Genomic DNA, 16384 nt, shown 5'->3' on the forward strand with positions numbered 1-16384 from the left:
ATTTCTTACTCCATTTTTTTTTTTTTTTAGGCGTACCGGAGGAGTTGTGGGAACATATTAAAGACGCCGGTAAAGTACAAACCAGCCATTTGTATTCGAACCGTCCGTGGCCGATCGACGGCGGCGGTTTACTTTGCGCCAAAGGAGCCAAACCGAAACGGGAATTGTTGTTAACCGGCCACGAAGACGGTACCGTCAAATTTTGGGACGTGGGAGGTGTTACGCTTACTTTCGTTTATAAATTCAGTACCGCGCAATTTTTCTCCGGAGAAGATTTGGAAGGTGACTTTTTTCACATTTATCTATGGTTGTTCGAATGAAATCGTGTCAGATTTTCCGTCATTGTCGATAAAAACATTGATAATATACAATATAACTTGAGTAAAGGTTAGTACGGGACTCGGGGTCCGTTGCGTTACCTTGGAAACTTTCGAGCATTTCCAACCCGGAATAAAGTTTCTATTCTTATTTATTTCGAATCGTTCCCCAATATTTGACGACGTCAAGGTGAAGCGACGCCAGAGCAGATGCTCTTCTTCTTCTTTACACTATTTATAATGGCTATAACGTCCACTGATCACTCCAACGGTCAATATAACCCAGACAGAGGTAATCATCTAGTTAAGTATCCCTTATTTTACCCTCCATTAACGTATCGTCTCGGGATTACTCAATTTTTGTTTCATATTATTGCGACTGTAAGAAAGTAGGCAAACAAAACGAATAAATAAACTTTCCTAAAATGTAAATAAACCGCTTGTCATAAAAACAAACAAACGAATTCCGGGTATTTCAACACTTCGCCGAATTTTAATATTCTACAATATCTATTGTCTGATACCAGAATCGTTTTACCCTCGATGGATAAAAGAAACCTAACAGTACTTTGTTTGTTTTTTTTTTTTTAGAAGTGCATCCTGATCCCGAAGATTTAGAAGACGAATGGCCGCCTTTCAGGAAAACTGGTATCTTCGATCCCTATTCGGATGATCCCAGATTGGCGGTGAAAAGGATAACACTTTGTCCTTTATCGGGTACTTTAGTCGTTAGTGGTACTGCTGGTCAAACTGTCATCGCCAAATTCGATACTGAAGTATTGGATGAACCTTTAAAATTCTCTCTAATGAATATTGTTAGCGATAGAGATGGTTTCGTATGGAAAGGACACGGGCAATTATCGCCTAGACAAGGCAAGTGTTTGTATCCGAGCGTTCGATATTAACATGATACCAAATTGTGTTTATAGGTAGTCTATCTCAGCCTAGAGGTTTTCAAGCTACTACAATTCTTCAAGTTCATCCACCAGCAGCTATCACATGTTCAGTTTTACAAGCCGATTGGGGATTGGTGTCCGTAGGAACAGCCCACGGACTCGCATTACTCGATTACGTCAAAAACAAACCCATTATGGTTAAATGTACATTAAATCCCAACGGTAAGATCCTATTTTTTCATCTTATATCGATATATTGTTCGGATTGAACGTTTTTGTTTTAGATCTCACAGGAACGGGCGATACTCCCATATCTCGACGAAAGTCTTTCAAAAAATCTTTGAGAGAATCGTTCAGACGTTTGAGGAAAGGTCGTTCCCAGCGTCGTAACGCTACTAAAGACGACAAAAAGACAGCTACATCTCCACAAGGTAAAAGATCGACACCGGCAACTGAAGAAATGTTGGAAGCTAAACCTGTAGAGAGACAGATCGAAGCCAGACCAGCCGATGATTCTATGGGATCATACGTTAGGTGTTTGTACTTTGCTAGGACGTTTCTAGTTAGCGGTAAGAATAAAATTTGCCTATTCCTATTTTCCTTTTCACTCCTTCTTCCCTTATTAAAGGATCATTTTCATTTAACTACCATCCCCAACCAAAGGAATCTTTTTGCTTCCAACTTAGCTTGACCGTACGGTGTTTTGTGGATCCCCTTTATATATTATTCAAATTTGTTTTAGTACAAAATACCAATCCTACTTTATGGGCAGCAACAAATAACGGTACTGTTTACGCCTTTACCATAACGGTACCTTCTTCTTCTAAAAGGGATACCGACGATGTCACTTGTCAGTTAGCCAAAGAAATTCAGTTGAAACATAGGTAAGCACCCCAGTGTTATCACGATATGTGATATTCCGTATCGTTTTTTATATTTTTTTGGAATTCATGAATTCAGGGCTCCGGTGATAGGAATAGCCGTATTGGACGGATCGAGTAAACCTCTTCCAGAACCGTTAGAAGTAGAAAAAGGCGTCGCACCTCTTCCCGATACTACCCAAGCACACCGAGTTGTAATTGCGTCAGAAGAACAATTCAAAATATTCACCCTGCCGAGTTTGAAACCGTTTGGTAAATATAAATTGACAGCGCACGAAGGTGAGTTATCATCAAAGTAAAAGAAAAAAACACTCCGGAGTTGTCTTTCCAAACAGGATCACTCCAAAAGTTCCTTAGAAACTCTGATTATGCTGGATCCAATAAGTATTTGGAGATCTGAGTAAACCCAAGCTACCCACACCTCATAATTTCCTTAAGTGATAGATTTTGTGAGACTTGGGAAGTTGTTTTCCCAATCTGGATCATTCCAAAAGTTCCTCCAGATCTCTGATTATGCTAGATCCAATAAGTTTTTGGATCTGAGTAAAACCAAACTACCTACACCTCATAAATTCCTTACAAGATACATTTTGTGGGTATTGGGAAGAAAAAAGAGGAAATCCTAAACGGAAATCCCTCTGGACTTGCCTTCCCAAGCTGGATCACTCCAAAACGTTTCTTCACAATTCTGATTATGCTGGATCCAATAAATATTTGGATCTGAGTAAACCCAAACTACCTACACCTCATACTTTCCTTACAAGATACATTTTGTGGGGATTGGGAAGGAAAAAGAAGAAAACTTGAATAGAAAACGCTTTGGTGTTGCTTTCCCAATCTGGATCATTCCAAAAGTTCCTCCAGATCTCTGATTAAGCTAGATCCAATAAGTTTTTGGATCAGAGTAGAACCAAACTACCTACACCTCATAAATTCCTTACAAGATACATTTTGTGGGTATTGGGAAGAAAAAAGAGGAAATCCTAAACGGAAATCCCTCTGGACTTGCCTTCCCAAGCTAGATCACTCCAAAACGTTTCTTCACAATTCTGATTATGCTGGATCCAATAAATATTTGGATCTGAGTAAACCCAAACTACCTACACCTCATACTTTCCTTACAAGATACATTTTGTGGGGATTGGGAAGGAAAAAGAAGAAAACTTGAATAGAAAACGCTTTGGTGTTGCTTTCCCAATCTGGATCATTCCAAAAGTTCCTCCAGATCTCTGATTAAGCTAGATCCAATAAGTTTTTGGATCTGAGTAAAACCAAACTACCTACACCTCATAAATTCCTTACAGGATAGATTTTGTGGGTATTGGGAAGAAAAAAAGAGGAAACCCCAAACGGAAATCCCTCTGGACTTGCCTTTCCAAGCTGGATCACTCCAAAACGTTCCTTCATAATTATGATTATGCTAGATCCAATAAGTTTTTGGATCAGAGTAGAACCAAACTACCTACACCTCATAAGGTTTCAGTGCAATGTAACCCATAATCTGATCTATGTGGATTTTTCTCTTCTAATTGTTAATTCATTGACTCAAATTTGTAAATATTTTTTAGGGGCTCGAGTAAGGAGGATGGCATTCGCAAATTTCAGTTGTAACGTAGACAACGTGCAACATTCCGAAGTCGATTTACTCTGTTTAACCAACATGGGCGACTGTTTAGTCCTGAGCATTCCGGATCTGAAAAGGCAACTAAACGCCGCAGCTATCAAAAGAGAAGATATAAAGTAAGTAGAAACTGGATATCCGCGTTTAATTTTCTAACCAATCTCAATTTCAGTGGAATATCTTCCCTGGTATTTACGAAAGATGCTCAGGCTCTTTATCTTCATTCCTCATCGGAACTTCAAAGGCTGTCGTTGGCAACTAGTAGCGTAACTATGGCCAGATGCTATCTGCCATTGCCCGCCGGAGCAAGAGACGAAGATACGCCCGAAGGGGAAGAAACCGAAGAGATTTTGGAAACCGCCACCGAATCACCATTAGTTAACGGAAACGCCGAAAGTAAAGAAGGCAGCGTAGCAGATAAAGTAAATATCGATTTTATTTTGGAATAATTAAAAATTGTTTGGTATTTTCAGTCTGAAGATGCGAGGACTAACGGCGACGAAACGTTACATAACGTTACGGTATCTAGTAGCGTCGGAGATATAACAATAGATAGCGTTAAGGATCACCTCGGTTCAGGTGAGGATTTAGCGAGGAAACTTAACAGTGTGAGCGTTACGAAAACTGTTACTACAATTGTGAGTAATAGTAACAATCAAGAAGGTGTTACAACGACGAATACTACTACCACGGTCGCGACAGGTCAAGAGGCTAGTGAGTGTTGCTTTTTTTGTTTCCGGTTTATACGTTTCTGTTACCTGCCATAATTTTTGTCAAAAAATCCAAAAGTCGACATGCTTGTATAAAAAATTTGATATTTCCTAAACTAGTTGACATATCGGTGTATTTTTGACATAAATCGATTGAGAAAACGTCTGTCTAAATGACAGTTTGTATTAGATTATTTCAGTTGCGTATTTGTCAGAAATATACAGGGTTAAAGTTGAAGTAATTTTTTTTTTTTATATAAGATATTGATTTCAAATGTTTCTCGTATCAAACTTGTCGATTAATACGCACAAATATTGATCATAAATTATATAATAAACTCGACTTGTATCCAGAGGCGTACCGAGGTCTTGTGGCGCCCGGGGCGGGATATTATCTTGCCACCCCCTCGGAAATCAATTTGAGTATATTTTCCAGTAAAAAAAAAACAAACAATTTAAATTACCAACTCTGGTTAAATCAAAACTCTAGTAGCAGTGTTACCAACCTGACATCTGTCACTTTGATTTTTTTAACCTTAAAACTTCCTTTTACCAACTTTGGCTTCAGCAAATTTGGGAAAAGCCTCATCAAAATCGATTTCTTTATCGATACCATTTTCAAAATAGCCGAGTTCGATTGATTATTGATCTCAGATAGTTTTTATGCAGATTGATTTCAATTTTGACAAATTTTTGGGGTTTTTTTTCCTTTCTGTCACATCGACACCCCTATGACGAACCGCCCTCCCCGCAAACGCTTCTGCCTGTACTCAACCAAAGGGCTAATTTGATAAAAAACCGCCCACCCGCCGTAACCACCCCAATGAATACTTAAAACTAACGTTATTTAGTCCTCTGGAACGAAATAAGAGTATCCATACGTTCGTTATCAAAATTTTAGGCGTTGTAATGAAAAAACAAGTATTTGTGATCGATATTTGATTTATATATAAATAAATTCGTGTTCAAAACGTCCTACAACATTGTCCAATTCCTAATTCCACTCTTTCCTTCGGCTACAGTTCTTATCGTTCGAATTTCGTATCAATATTAACCTTAGTCTTCTTCTCTTTCTGTTCCTTTTCATTATTTTTTCTCATTATGTTTCTTTGAGGTTAGTTTCTTCTTTTATTGTATCTTATCTGACCCGATCTAACCTAACTTGATCTTCAAGTTCCGTTTTCTTCGGTTCTTTCAGTCTCCACTAATCGTTGCATCGTAGATTCTCAATTTTCTTTGTTTTCCTATTCCATTTAGTGATTTCGTTACTGTTTTTCTCCTATACTGTGTCTTTTCTACCTTCGTCTGCAGTCCTCATTTTCCATATTCTCCCTTTAGTATTCTAATCTTCATCGTTTGTAATATTTTTCCATTCTGTTAATTTTTGTAGCGTCCCTGTATCCTGATTTCACTTATCCCACCCCTTACTTTTAATTCGAACCCTCCATTAACTCTATAAATAATTTAAGTAGAATAAATGTTAAATTTGTGTTGAGCGTGCGTTGTTCCCGAGCTTTACATGTTTTTTTTTTTGTTGCTTTGTAGTAATAGAAAATCTGGAGGATGGAACATCGTCGAATTTAGAGGTTAGATATTCATATCTTCAAAAAAAAAAATACATGCTAATTAATATCCCTTAGTTACTAAAACAAAAAGTACTCTGTATATAATACTAACTTTATTAAGTAGCGGACTAAAAACTATGAGATATGTCGAACATTGTGCTTGGTGATTGTGGTTGTCGGTGTATTAATATTAAAATGATACTGTATCAAATGTTGTCGCTTCGTTTCCAAACAGGCATCAACTCCATCCGGAATAATTGCATAAAAACTCATTTCAAAAAGTTTCCTCACTTCATTCACTATTTTTATTTGATAAAAATAAATATTTGGTTTGTTCTGAGTAGCTGCACCGGAACTGTACTGAACTGGAGGACCAGCTCAGGCCAGGTCATGACATTTTACATTCGTCCACCGTTTCCAGGTTACACTATCTGGCACTGCACTGGCTGAACTGACTCTGGACCCAGTGCAAGCAGTACAATGAACTAGATGAACTAGTTTTACCAAGAACGAACCTATTGTAACGTTATTAAGTTATGGGTGACCATTAAAATGACATTTCATTGACAAAATTCCCGTTAATATTAGTAACAGGTTCCCAAAAGTATCTTCACCTATCCAATAATTGATTTCGTGCCCCCTATCTACCTCGTTTTTTACTATAACCGATTCCACAAAAGGGTTCAGGTCCTATGAAGGGTTAATCCCTACTTTGACTAATCTGCTATTTCATTTCGATCCACTCCAAGGTATCCTTGAACCCATTGGAGGATTCTACCCTTCTTAACATCATGAGGGGTTTCGTGGCTTTATCGCTTTAGTCTCAATGACTTTTCCATTCCAAATTGATGGACTGAATGATGGTATAATATCTTCTATTCCTCCTGGGTTGATTGCTATCTCTAAAATTTAGTGGTAATCTGATTGGAATATCTCATATTTAACACTGGTATATTCATGTATATAAAGTAGAAGGCTAGATTTAAATAATTAAATTATTTTAATGATTATATGTATATAAATTTTGTTTCCAGATTAAAGAAATTCAAGTGAGCGACATATTACTGCGAGCTCCCTTGGCATTGGCAGAAGATGATCCCTAACTAAAAAAAAAATAATGAAAAAAGGGAAGTTTAAAAGGTCAACGATATGCCATATCAACATGATCAGTATTTCCTTTCTATATTTATATATATATGTTTTATCATTTTTTTTTAATCGTTTATGTATTACTAGTTCGTAGTACAAAATATTTTAATTATAGTTTTTATTCTCTATATATGTATATTCGAAATATTTTCAAAAATTAGTGTTGTGTACTTAGTTTAGTGATGTAAGACAAAAATACTTTGTCGTGGGACCATTGTTTTTACAAAATTTTCAAAATTGAAGATTAGAAATACTGGTCAGGTTCCAAAGTAATAGATTATAATTAATTTTTTTTATCTTTATATTGTATTTTGAAAACAAATTAACTTACCACTGATGAGTAAACAGAAAAATAAAAAAATCTCTAAATGAGAAAAATGTTTCGACAAAATTTTGGTTTCGGAAACATTAGTTTTTATAAATATAACTTTTTCTATTCAAAATTTTCTTTTCTGGTGCAGTTTTTTTGCTTTCCTCCAAATTTCACCCAAAATAATTAGCATCTAAGGGTATTTTATGATATTTTTTAGTAAGGGGATTGAATTGGATACGAACAAGACTTTCGTTATCTAAAAACCTTGCATCGATAATCATTTTGACTAGGATTGTGAAATTATTGGATTCATGATCCGATACAAATAAATGGATCAGTTACGAGAAAAAAATTGTTAAAATGAAAAGAAAAATTCAAATATTTGTTTATTTCTAGTGGTGGTTAATTTTTTTGAATAATAGAGTTTTGAACAAAAGAGTTTTCGGTTCAATTTTTACCAGATTTCCCATACGAAAACCGTCATTTAAATTTAAAATGTGGGATATTTTCTATAAGTTTATAATATTTTACATAAATCTTTACCCACAGTTAAATTGTTATAAATTTTGCACGACTCGCAGTAATCCTCCGTATTTACTCAATAAACATATTTTTTTACAAATATTCTCATTTTAAAACCGTCTCTCCCCTTTTCCTCTGTTATCTTTTTATACTATGAAAAGTCTCTCCCTGGTATTCCCCCTCTAATTTTCCATCCCCTGAAAGTATCTGTGTGACTACAATCTTCTGTTGCCTCTTTTCCTGAGTATGTTCTTTTATACCATTAAATCCTTCCCCAGTATTAATTCATCCATCCAACTTTTCATCTACTGATATAATCTTTCTTCTTGTACTTCTCTTTTCCTCTGTTATGTATCTTCACATACTTCTTTCCCTGGTATTCTTCCTTCTAATTTTCCATCTTCTGAAACTTGTTCTTTATGTTCCTCTTCTTCTGTTTACACACCAGTTATTAACCCACTCAATTGATGGAAATGATTCTGAATTATTGAGCGATAACTGTGAGTTGATTTAAAAAGAATTTGAGAATTTTGTTAGAGTTTATTCGAAATTTTAATCGGATAACTGTGGTTAGAGAAATAGCAGCTTTTTCTAAAATGGAAAAAAAATGTGGTGGAGGTTTTTAAAGAGTGACTGTGAGCGTAACGTTTGATTTTTGCTATTAACAAAAAAAAATGAACTTACGGCCTTAAAAAAAATTTTGTTAGTATTTTGTATTTGTATGTTTCATATGACAGAACATCACTGAAGTGAATAAATTTTTTTATTGTGAGTTGTTGTTTATTTCATTCCCCTTTCACCTCAAATTCATTGAAAACGAAACAAATTCTTAACCGAAGAAGATGAACCCACCTAAAAAAAAAATAAATAAGTAGAAGTTAAAATGGTTTAAGGGTAAATATACCCAATCAAATCCTGAATTACCTATTAACTGATTAACTCACCCCACAATTCAAGCGGAGAAAAAATTAACCGTAATTTAGATAAAGTTACACTGAAATGTATTTTTTCACAATTCCCTTCGTTCACATCATGATTTTCCAGCTTAAAAAACTCAAATTAAGTACAAAAACGTCGAAAATATTGATGTACACCTTGCAACTATTTACTCACAAACACCGTCGCGTAGTTTCATAACTTTCCACTCTGAACCCCCTCAGGGACCCAACGGCCCAAGAATAGGAACTGTAACAAATTCTTCTTTGACCCCAGAGGGTTCTGAGCAAATAAAGCATCGATTCGTACCGATGTCGAAGCTCTAACCGGTGCTTTTGACAATTCCCGGCTCAAACACCACAAATCAGTGGTGCGGAGAGAAAAAAAAGGAGACTACTCAGGGCTTGACGGCTCCAGATCTTAAGGTTGCTACCCTCTCCTTCCAGGTACCTCCTCTTGACAGGTATAGAACCCCATTGTCTCCAAAACTGCACCTTCACGTAAGAATAGCTACTGGGGTTACATCGGAACCAAGACATAAAGAGATGAAACTTTCTAAAACATTGTAAAAAAAATAAAACATTCAATTGTGGTAGATATTCATTTCTAGACCGAAGATCCTGAAGGTTGTCTGAAATCTGTCGTCGTGCCTGTAAACTTAAAGACTGATCAAACAAAGTGGTCATATATACTTTGAGATTGAGGCGTCTTTCAGCATTCATATTAATTAGAACCATTCTAAGCACCCTGTATTATTTGTTAAAAGAATATCTACAAATATAGGAAACTTCTGATAATGTTTTTGTGTTGCATTAGTCAAAATTTTTAAAAAATTGAAAGCTGAAACAAACTAGATCACATTCTATTGAAATTTCTTGTGGATTTTAAGAATGTAATAAAAACACAGAGTGTTCTATTAAAACAATCAATTTCTGGTATAACGAAAATTATATACTGAAATAATTTCAAATTCACATATTGTTATATGAAATAGTTGCAACCTTCATTTAATTTATTCTTAATTGGTAGTTCATATGAAACAAGGACGAAAAGGAAGCAGACGCTGATATACCGAGGGTAACTGAAAAGTTCACTACTTCGTCTGAGTGTCATACATTACTTTTTAGTGACATATAAGCAAAAAATCGAAAATAATATACTTACGTGATATCTTAAAGTTAAATACAAAATCACGTACCTACTAAATCAGTTACAAATATTATCACACCAACTAGAAAACGCACTAATTTTACAAAATCTGAATCCATCAATTATACAAATTTTTTTCAAATTATATCATTAATGAATATAATTATGAAAGTTTCTTCATAATATAAAGTTTGTTTGTCTATGACTTTGTTTACACATGTTAGGCACTGTCATTTAATCGATAAAATCGATAATCATAGACAAAGATATAGTAAAGGTTCTTTGTGTGAGTTATGCAACACATTATACAGTACTAACTACGCGGCGAAAAAAATACTATTGTAGATGGACCAATCACATTTACTCATTTCTTTTCGATTAAATACTACGGCCGAAAAACGTCAATTTATGACACAATCGAATAAAATATATGTTAATATCTTTTATAATTAAATAAAAGTGATCAAATATATTCTGTATACTCCTATATCTACCTAAATATAGGCAACATTACATAAGGTGTTTAGTAAGGTGAGTGGCATATTCAATACATAATAACAATATGTATTATGTTGATGTCTGATATAATTACGTTTTGGTATATACATTGAATTCCAAAATTTAATTCAAATTATAGTGTACGATTGAGTAATGATAAAGTCTGTCATTGCTTGGAATAAAAATGTAAATAAATATTCAATTGTTTATGAACGTATAAATATGGAATATTTCATTATTTTCAATAATTTTTATTTATTATTATGAATATTGTAGTGAATATTGGAATACCTGAATATGTAATGAAATAAACATATTAGAGGAAGTCAATTTTAAATTATTAGATAAAATCTTGCTGGTATTTTTTCAAAATTTCTGGTTTTACGAGCTACCGTAAAATCTTGCTTCTCATTGGATGATTAAAATGGAAGTACAAAATATTGCCAACAGAGGTAAATATTTGTAATGATCAAAGACGAAGCATGCTACGTTCTGCAATTGCCAACAAAACATTGAAAAGAGATAGAGTTATTATCGTTTGTTGTTACTTACTACGTTTGTTTCATAAACTAGACATATCTATTTCTCAGTTGTCTTGAGTGTGTCATCTTGAGTACTATGAAAGCGAAAATCATAAGGTTCGACGTATTTAATGTTAAATAATGGCATATCTGTGATATATATTGAGATTTAGAGATTTTACCTTGAAACTGAATTCACATTGAAAGGTAGTGTTTGTGAAAAGTGCAAATAAGCCAACTAGATTATGTCAAATATCCTATGATAGTTGACTAATGTAACATGGCCGCCTAAAGACCACTACAATACATGTCTTTTGTTGAATAAAATTCAATTTTTTTAATAAGAAATGGAGCTGAGAGTGGGGAACAAATATAGGCTTGGTCGAAAAATAGGATCCGGATCGTTCGGAGATATTTATTTAGGTAAGTATTGACGTTTTATATTATACTTTATATTGTAAACAATGGGTGTACACAGGTGTACTCGCTTAATAATATTAAAATCATTTCGGTTGGATATTTTATATTCTAGTTCCTTCAATGAAATTTCCGATACATTATTATTACATTTAATGCATTGTTGTTGACCAATAAAGAAAAAAACTTGAGTTACCTTATTGTTTTAGTCTCAGCTGGTTTTGTTGACCTTTCAAGTGTTATTCTTATTAGTAAATCTATAGAAAAAACAATTATTCCTTCATCTTTACGAATTTTTAATTATACCATAAAAATTGCTTGTCTTATGAACTATATCCTAATATTAATATATATATTTTTTAATTCAGCATACATTTCAACCTCCATCTATTACAATGGTTAAATGCATTTTATTCTAGTAGTTTGAATATTGATACAAAGTTTTATTATTAAAAATAATTGAAGTTTATAAATTCAAATAAATAGCATTATAATGATATTTACTCAAAGCACTAAAAATATTTGTGTAAAATCTACAATTTGACAGGTTTTAATAAAGTAATGGGCAATTTTTTGTGATTATAATCTGTATTAAATGATGTTTCAACTGTATGTATGAAACAGTTGCTAAATTCCACTATTTTTAATTAAAAATTTAACACATCATAAATTTGTTGTTGAATTCATTTACATTTAGTGTTTTATCTAAACATCGAATATTGTATATCAGATTTACACGTTTGTTATAGTAATTTATATACCAATGATAAAGTGAAAACTAAATATTACTCCATCATTGCATAAGTATGATATTTATGGTTGAAAAATTTTTCGGGGTATCTCAATCTCCTTGTAAAAGTAATTCTCATCTTTCAAGGTTTAATTATATCAATGTTACACGACAAATTCGAATTTTTTCCCCTTAGATAGACGTATCTAATTACTGGTTTTATCAAAATTTAAATATTTGGAATACATCATTTGAAATTAATCATAATTTGGATTATCTTAGATATACTTTCATAGGATAAATTTCTTATAGAAATTTTACTCTAGCTTTTTCTTTAATATTACTTTTTGGATGAGATTATTCCTTGGTAATTGGTACAATCGAAGGGTTACATCATACAGGGTGAGACAGTGATCTTCATTATAAAGATTGATTCACGTTTCAACAGGTCAAAATTGTCTTTTTTTGCACTATATCGTCAAATAGTGTCCTCTAAATGAATTTATTATTACAAAACTGAAAATATGTTTGCTTCAATTTTTTATGAAGAGAAATAGATCAGTAGGTCGGTTTGTAATTGTAGGGAAATACCAGACATTATTCAAACAATAATTACCTTTTAAAATATATATGAATTATGGGGCAATCTTAAAATAAGTAATAATTTGTACTAAAAACCAATATTAACATTAAACCAGTGAGTAGAACGCTCAGTATTAACTATTAGTATTAGACTACAAGTTTTTTTCGCATTGTACAGTATTCAGTCTTCAACTAATTTTAAATGCGGAGTAGGTAAATAAATATCATGTTCCACGTTCCTAAGTGGATGACTTTTCTAAAATAGGAGAATTGTGCTTACTGATAAGACAAACAGATTCAAATGTGAATAAGGAAGGACGAATCATTATATTGAATCTTCTGAACAAGTCCCGGTAGTGAATCCAACTGTTTCATCTGCTCTGAGTACTTTGAAGATTGAGTCACATTACACGTACCCCAGTGGGCACATTAAACAGGCAGAATTTAATTATTTTAGATTTAATTTCAAATAATTGTCTACAACAAGCCCTAAGAATGTCACAAATTCAACGAGGTGTCATCGGTGGTGTTTTCTTAGTACAAAATGCTGTAATATTTTTTAATATGATAAACGTTTAGTTTTAAAAACATTGAGATATAAAAGATAAGAATCGTAACATGATTTAAATGTGATTTGGTCGCTAGATATGGTCCTTTGGATTGAAAAAAGACATATTTTACTGCCTTGAGGCACTCGGCATTAATTTAAATGAAAATAATAAATTTATTTTATTTTGATTGTCGTTTGTGTGTATTTTGAAGATAATTATTTGTTACAGGAACTAATATATCAACGGGAGAAGAAGTAGCAATCAAATTAGAATGTATAAAAACGAGGCATCCTCAGCTGCACATAGAATCCAAGTTTTACAAAATGATGCAGGGAGGAGGTAAGTGAACATTCATATCACAATTACTAATCTTGTTTATTGCCTTATATACACAACAAATTTAAAAATGTAAATATCTTTGTTATTAATGACCGAGATTAATAATTTGTTTATAAAAGTAAGATATGTATATTGAACTTTCATCAACAATTGATAACAAACAATAATACTGAGAGATTACGTAACAATTAGATCTCGGTACCAACACTAATTCGTGTAAACAAGCAAACTAGCATCGAAGGTTCTTTGAACATTTTATTTCTCTTTGTTAATTACGATAACATTGGGATAATAGCAGAGGAAGTGACGGATTTGCTTGAAATTCTTTACGATCATAAAAGATACATTCCGTTTATTCAAATTAAAATCCAACGTCCCATTGAACCAAACCTAGAGTCATTGGAGACCTAATTGTATCAATCGTATTAACTGAGGGATGCGGGATATTACCCATTATATCCTGGGATGCTCTGGTATCGTTTAGGGTATATTTGAACTACTGTCACACAGAACGAAAGTTGTCGGAGTGAAATTCTAATGATTCCCATAAAAAATTAATTACCAAGGGGCGCAATTAAAAAATAATTTATAAGAAATAAAACTTTGAAAGAATGGATGATTATGTTTGAGCCTTATTTGTAACTTTCCCTATTTAAAATTTATGGCGTCGTAAAAAACTTGATTCAAAAACCCGACGTTTGTACCACTCTGTAAAAGTTTTCTTCCATTACATGTTGGATGACAGCAACAGGTTAATTTTAGGCGTTTGTTTACATTGCGGTTGTTATTATTTAAATAAATTTCGTATATACAGGGTGGCCGATTCAATATATTTTCATATAACATCAAAAAGTTCTGTTTGAAATTCTAACCTCTTCAATATTACAGTTATAAATCAACGTGCTTAATTGTCCGTTACTTCCTTTGGCTTAATTAAAATGAAATTGTCATTATGCGAAGGATATTAGTTGAAGCTTAGTCGATACGTCATCCAAAGTACGGTTTATCCTATAAAAATAATAAATTTTACATCAGTGTCCATATAAACAATTAGAATGATGATAATCGAGTGTTCATTGATGTTTATAGATGGCGTTGTGTCTAGTTGTCACGTTTTTTAGGAAACTGCGAGTTTTTTCTGGAATATTCTTGAACAAATATGTACAAAACCATTACAGATTTTGTTTTTTGTGTTATTTTCTATTTAAAAAAAGGCTTAACGAACAATCTAAAATGGTAAATAACAAACGAAAGTGTATCGAAAGATTTTTTTGGAATGTTGTTTCTAAATGAGGAACCTTTGAACTTCTGTATCTCCTAAAGCAAGCCATACAGTTAAAAAACAGGAATCTTTTTCATAAAACAGTATTCTCGAACGTTCTAGACTGTTTTAGAAACTTCTAGAAGTCTTTTCAACCTTTTTAGTTGCAAAAAGTACGATTACTACATAAAAATGAGGATCTTCTTCGTGGACGAGGTATAAAACAGTATTTTGGAACGTTGTGGGATGCCCTCGGACGTTCTAGACTGTTTTAGAAACTTCTAGAGGTCCTTTCAACCTTTTTAGTTCCAAAAAGTACGATTACTAGATAAAAATGAAAACCTTCTTCGTGGACGAGGTATGAAACAGTATCCTGGAACTTTGTGGGATGCCCTCAGACGTTCTAGACTGTTTTAGAAACTTCTAGAGGTCCTTTCAACCTTTTTAGTTCCAAAAAGTACGATTACTAGATAAAAATGAAGACCTTCTTCGTGGACGAGGTATAAAAAAGTATCCTGGAACGTTGTGGGATGCCCTCGGACGTTCTAGACTGTTTTAGAAACTTCTAGAAGTCTTTTCAACCTCTTTAGTTCCAAAAAGTACGATTACTAGATAAAAATGAAAACCTTCTTCGTGGACGAGGTATGAAACAGTATCCTGGAACTTTGTGGGATGCCCTCGGACGTTCTAGACTGTTTTAGAAACTTCTAGAAGTATTTTTAACCTTTCTATTTGCAAAAAGTACAACCAAAAAGTAAAAACGAAAGTGTTCTAGAAACTTTTTGAGGGCGGCACTTTAAGACTTCACATCTTTAAAAGTAGGACGTTTGGTTAAAATCTGGAACCTTCTTCGTGGACGAGAAACAGCGTTTACTACATATTGTGAGGTTATTTTTGAGTATAGAAGAAACGAACTATTTTCAATAATATATATATATATATATATATATATATATATATATATATATATATATATATATATATATATATATATATTCATAAACATATTTCGACAATTAATTGTTTGTCTATTATTTATTTGTTAAAAACGTCATTAAATTTTCGAAATAATTGTTTGCGTTCTAACCCAATTCAACGTACAAAACATCGAAAATCCAAAAGTACAAACAGTGAAATTCTCTCACGACAGACAATACAGTACTTTGACCTTACATAAGCTCTTCAGTCAATACGCTCAACATAACCATAACATTAATAGTTTATTATTTGTCATGTGTCGCTTGTACGTAATTTTGTGCTTTTGACTGCATTATACAGGGTCGTTCTTTATCATTTTATATAATCTATCATTTATCAACTTATATTCAATAGAAATCGTTGAAAAAAAATTGAAAATTCGTTTTTCTATTTCTTATTCTTTCATTGCCTTATCCGTTGTTCATGGACGAGGTATAAAACAGTATTT

At 33.1% G+C, this 16384-nt stretch overlaps 2 protein-coding genes and 1 long non-coding RNA gene across 7 annotated transcripts in view; 2 read left to right on the plus strand and 1 right to left on the minus strand.

Annotated features, from left to right (window-relative positions):
- The window catches only part of LOC130450110 (lethal(2) giant larvae protein), a 38889-nt gene extending 30143 nt beyond the window's left edge, over positions 1 to 8746 (plus strand). For 2 of the 5 annotated variants that reach the window (XM_056788306.1, XM_056788307.1), the window contains 11 exons: positions 31 to 282; positions 909 to 1194; positions 1251 to 1435; positions 1498 to 1782; positions 1956 to 2097; positions 2174 to 2373; positions 3663 to 3834; positions 3888 to 4137; positions 4189 to 4429; positions 5971 to 6011; positions 7025 to 8746. In XM_056788306.1, the coding sequence (XP_056644284.1) occupies positions 31 to 282; positions 909 to 1194; positions 1251 to 1435; positions 1498 to 1782; positions 1956 to 2097; positions 2174 to 2373; positions 3663 to 3834; positions 3888 to 4137; positions 4189 to 4429; positions 5971 to 6011; positions 7025 to 7093 (2123 nt within the window). In that variant the 3' untranslated portion in view covers positions 7094 to 8746. Of the gene's footprint in view, positions 1 to 30; positions 283 to 908; positions 1195 to 1246; positions 1436 to 1497; positions 1783 to 1955; positions 2098 to 2173; positions 2374 to 3662; positions 3835 to 3887; positions 4138 to 4188; positions 4430 to 5970; positions 6012 to 7024 lie in introns of all 5 variants that reach the window. The other 3 variants (XM_056788308.1, XM_056788309.1, XM_056788310.1) reach the window with 3 other exon arrangements.
- Positions 8724 to 10277, minus strand: LOC130450112 (uncharacterized). The gene is made up of 3 exons (XR_008910539.1): positions 9069 to 10277; positions 8899 to 9018; positions 8724 to 8826 (listed from the first exon to the last, which is right to left on the minus strand). It is a non-coding gene; the product is annotated as an uncharacterized LOC130450112 (long non-coding RNA).
- An 830-nt stretch (positions 10278 to 11107) lies between these two features.
- The window catches only part of LOC130450449 (casein kinase I-like), a 42333-nt gene continuing 37056 nt past the window's right edge, over positions 11108 to 16384 (plus strand). The window contains exons 1-2 of the mRNA XM_056788826.1: positions 11108 to 11501; positions 13587 to 13697. Coding sequence (XP_056644804.1) covers positions 11426 to 11501; positions 13587 to 13697 — 187 coding nt within the window. The 5' untranslated portion in view covers positions 11108 to 11425. The remainder of the gene's footprint in view (positions 11502 to 13586; positions 13698 to 16384) is intronic.

Source organism: Diorhabda sublineata, chromosome 11, assembly GCF_026230105.1.
Source record: "Diorhabda sublineata isolate icDioSubl1.1 chromosome 11, icDioSubl1.1, whole genome shotgun sequence".
Classification (NCBI taxonomy): domain Eukaryota; kingdom Metazoa; phylum Arthropoda; class Insecta; order Coleoptera; family Chrysomelidae; genus Diorhabda; species Diorhabda sublineata.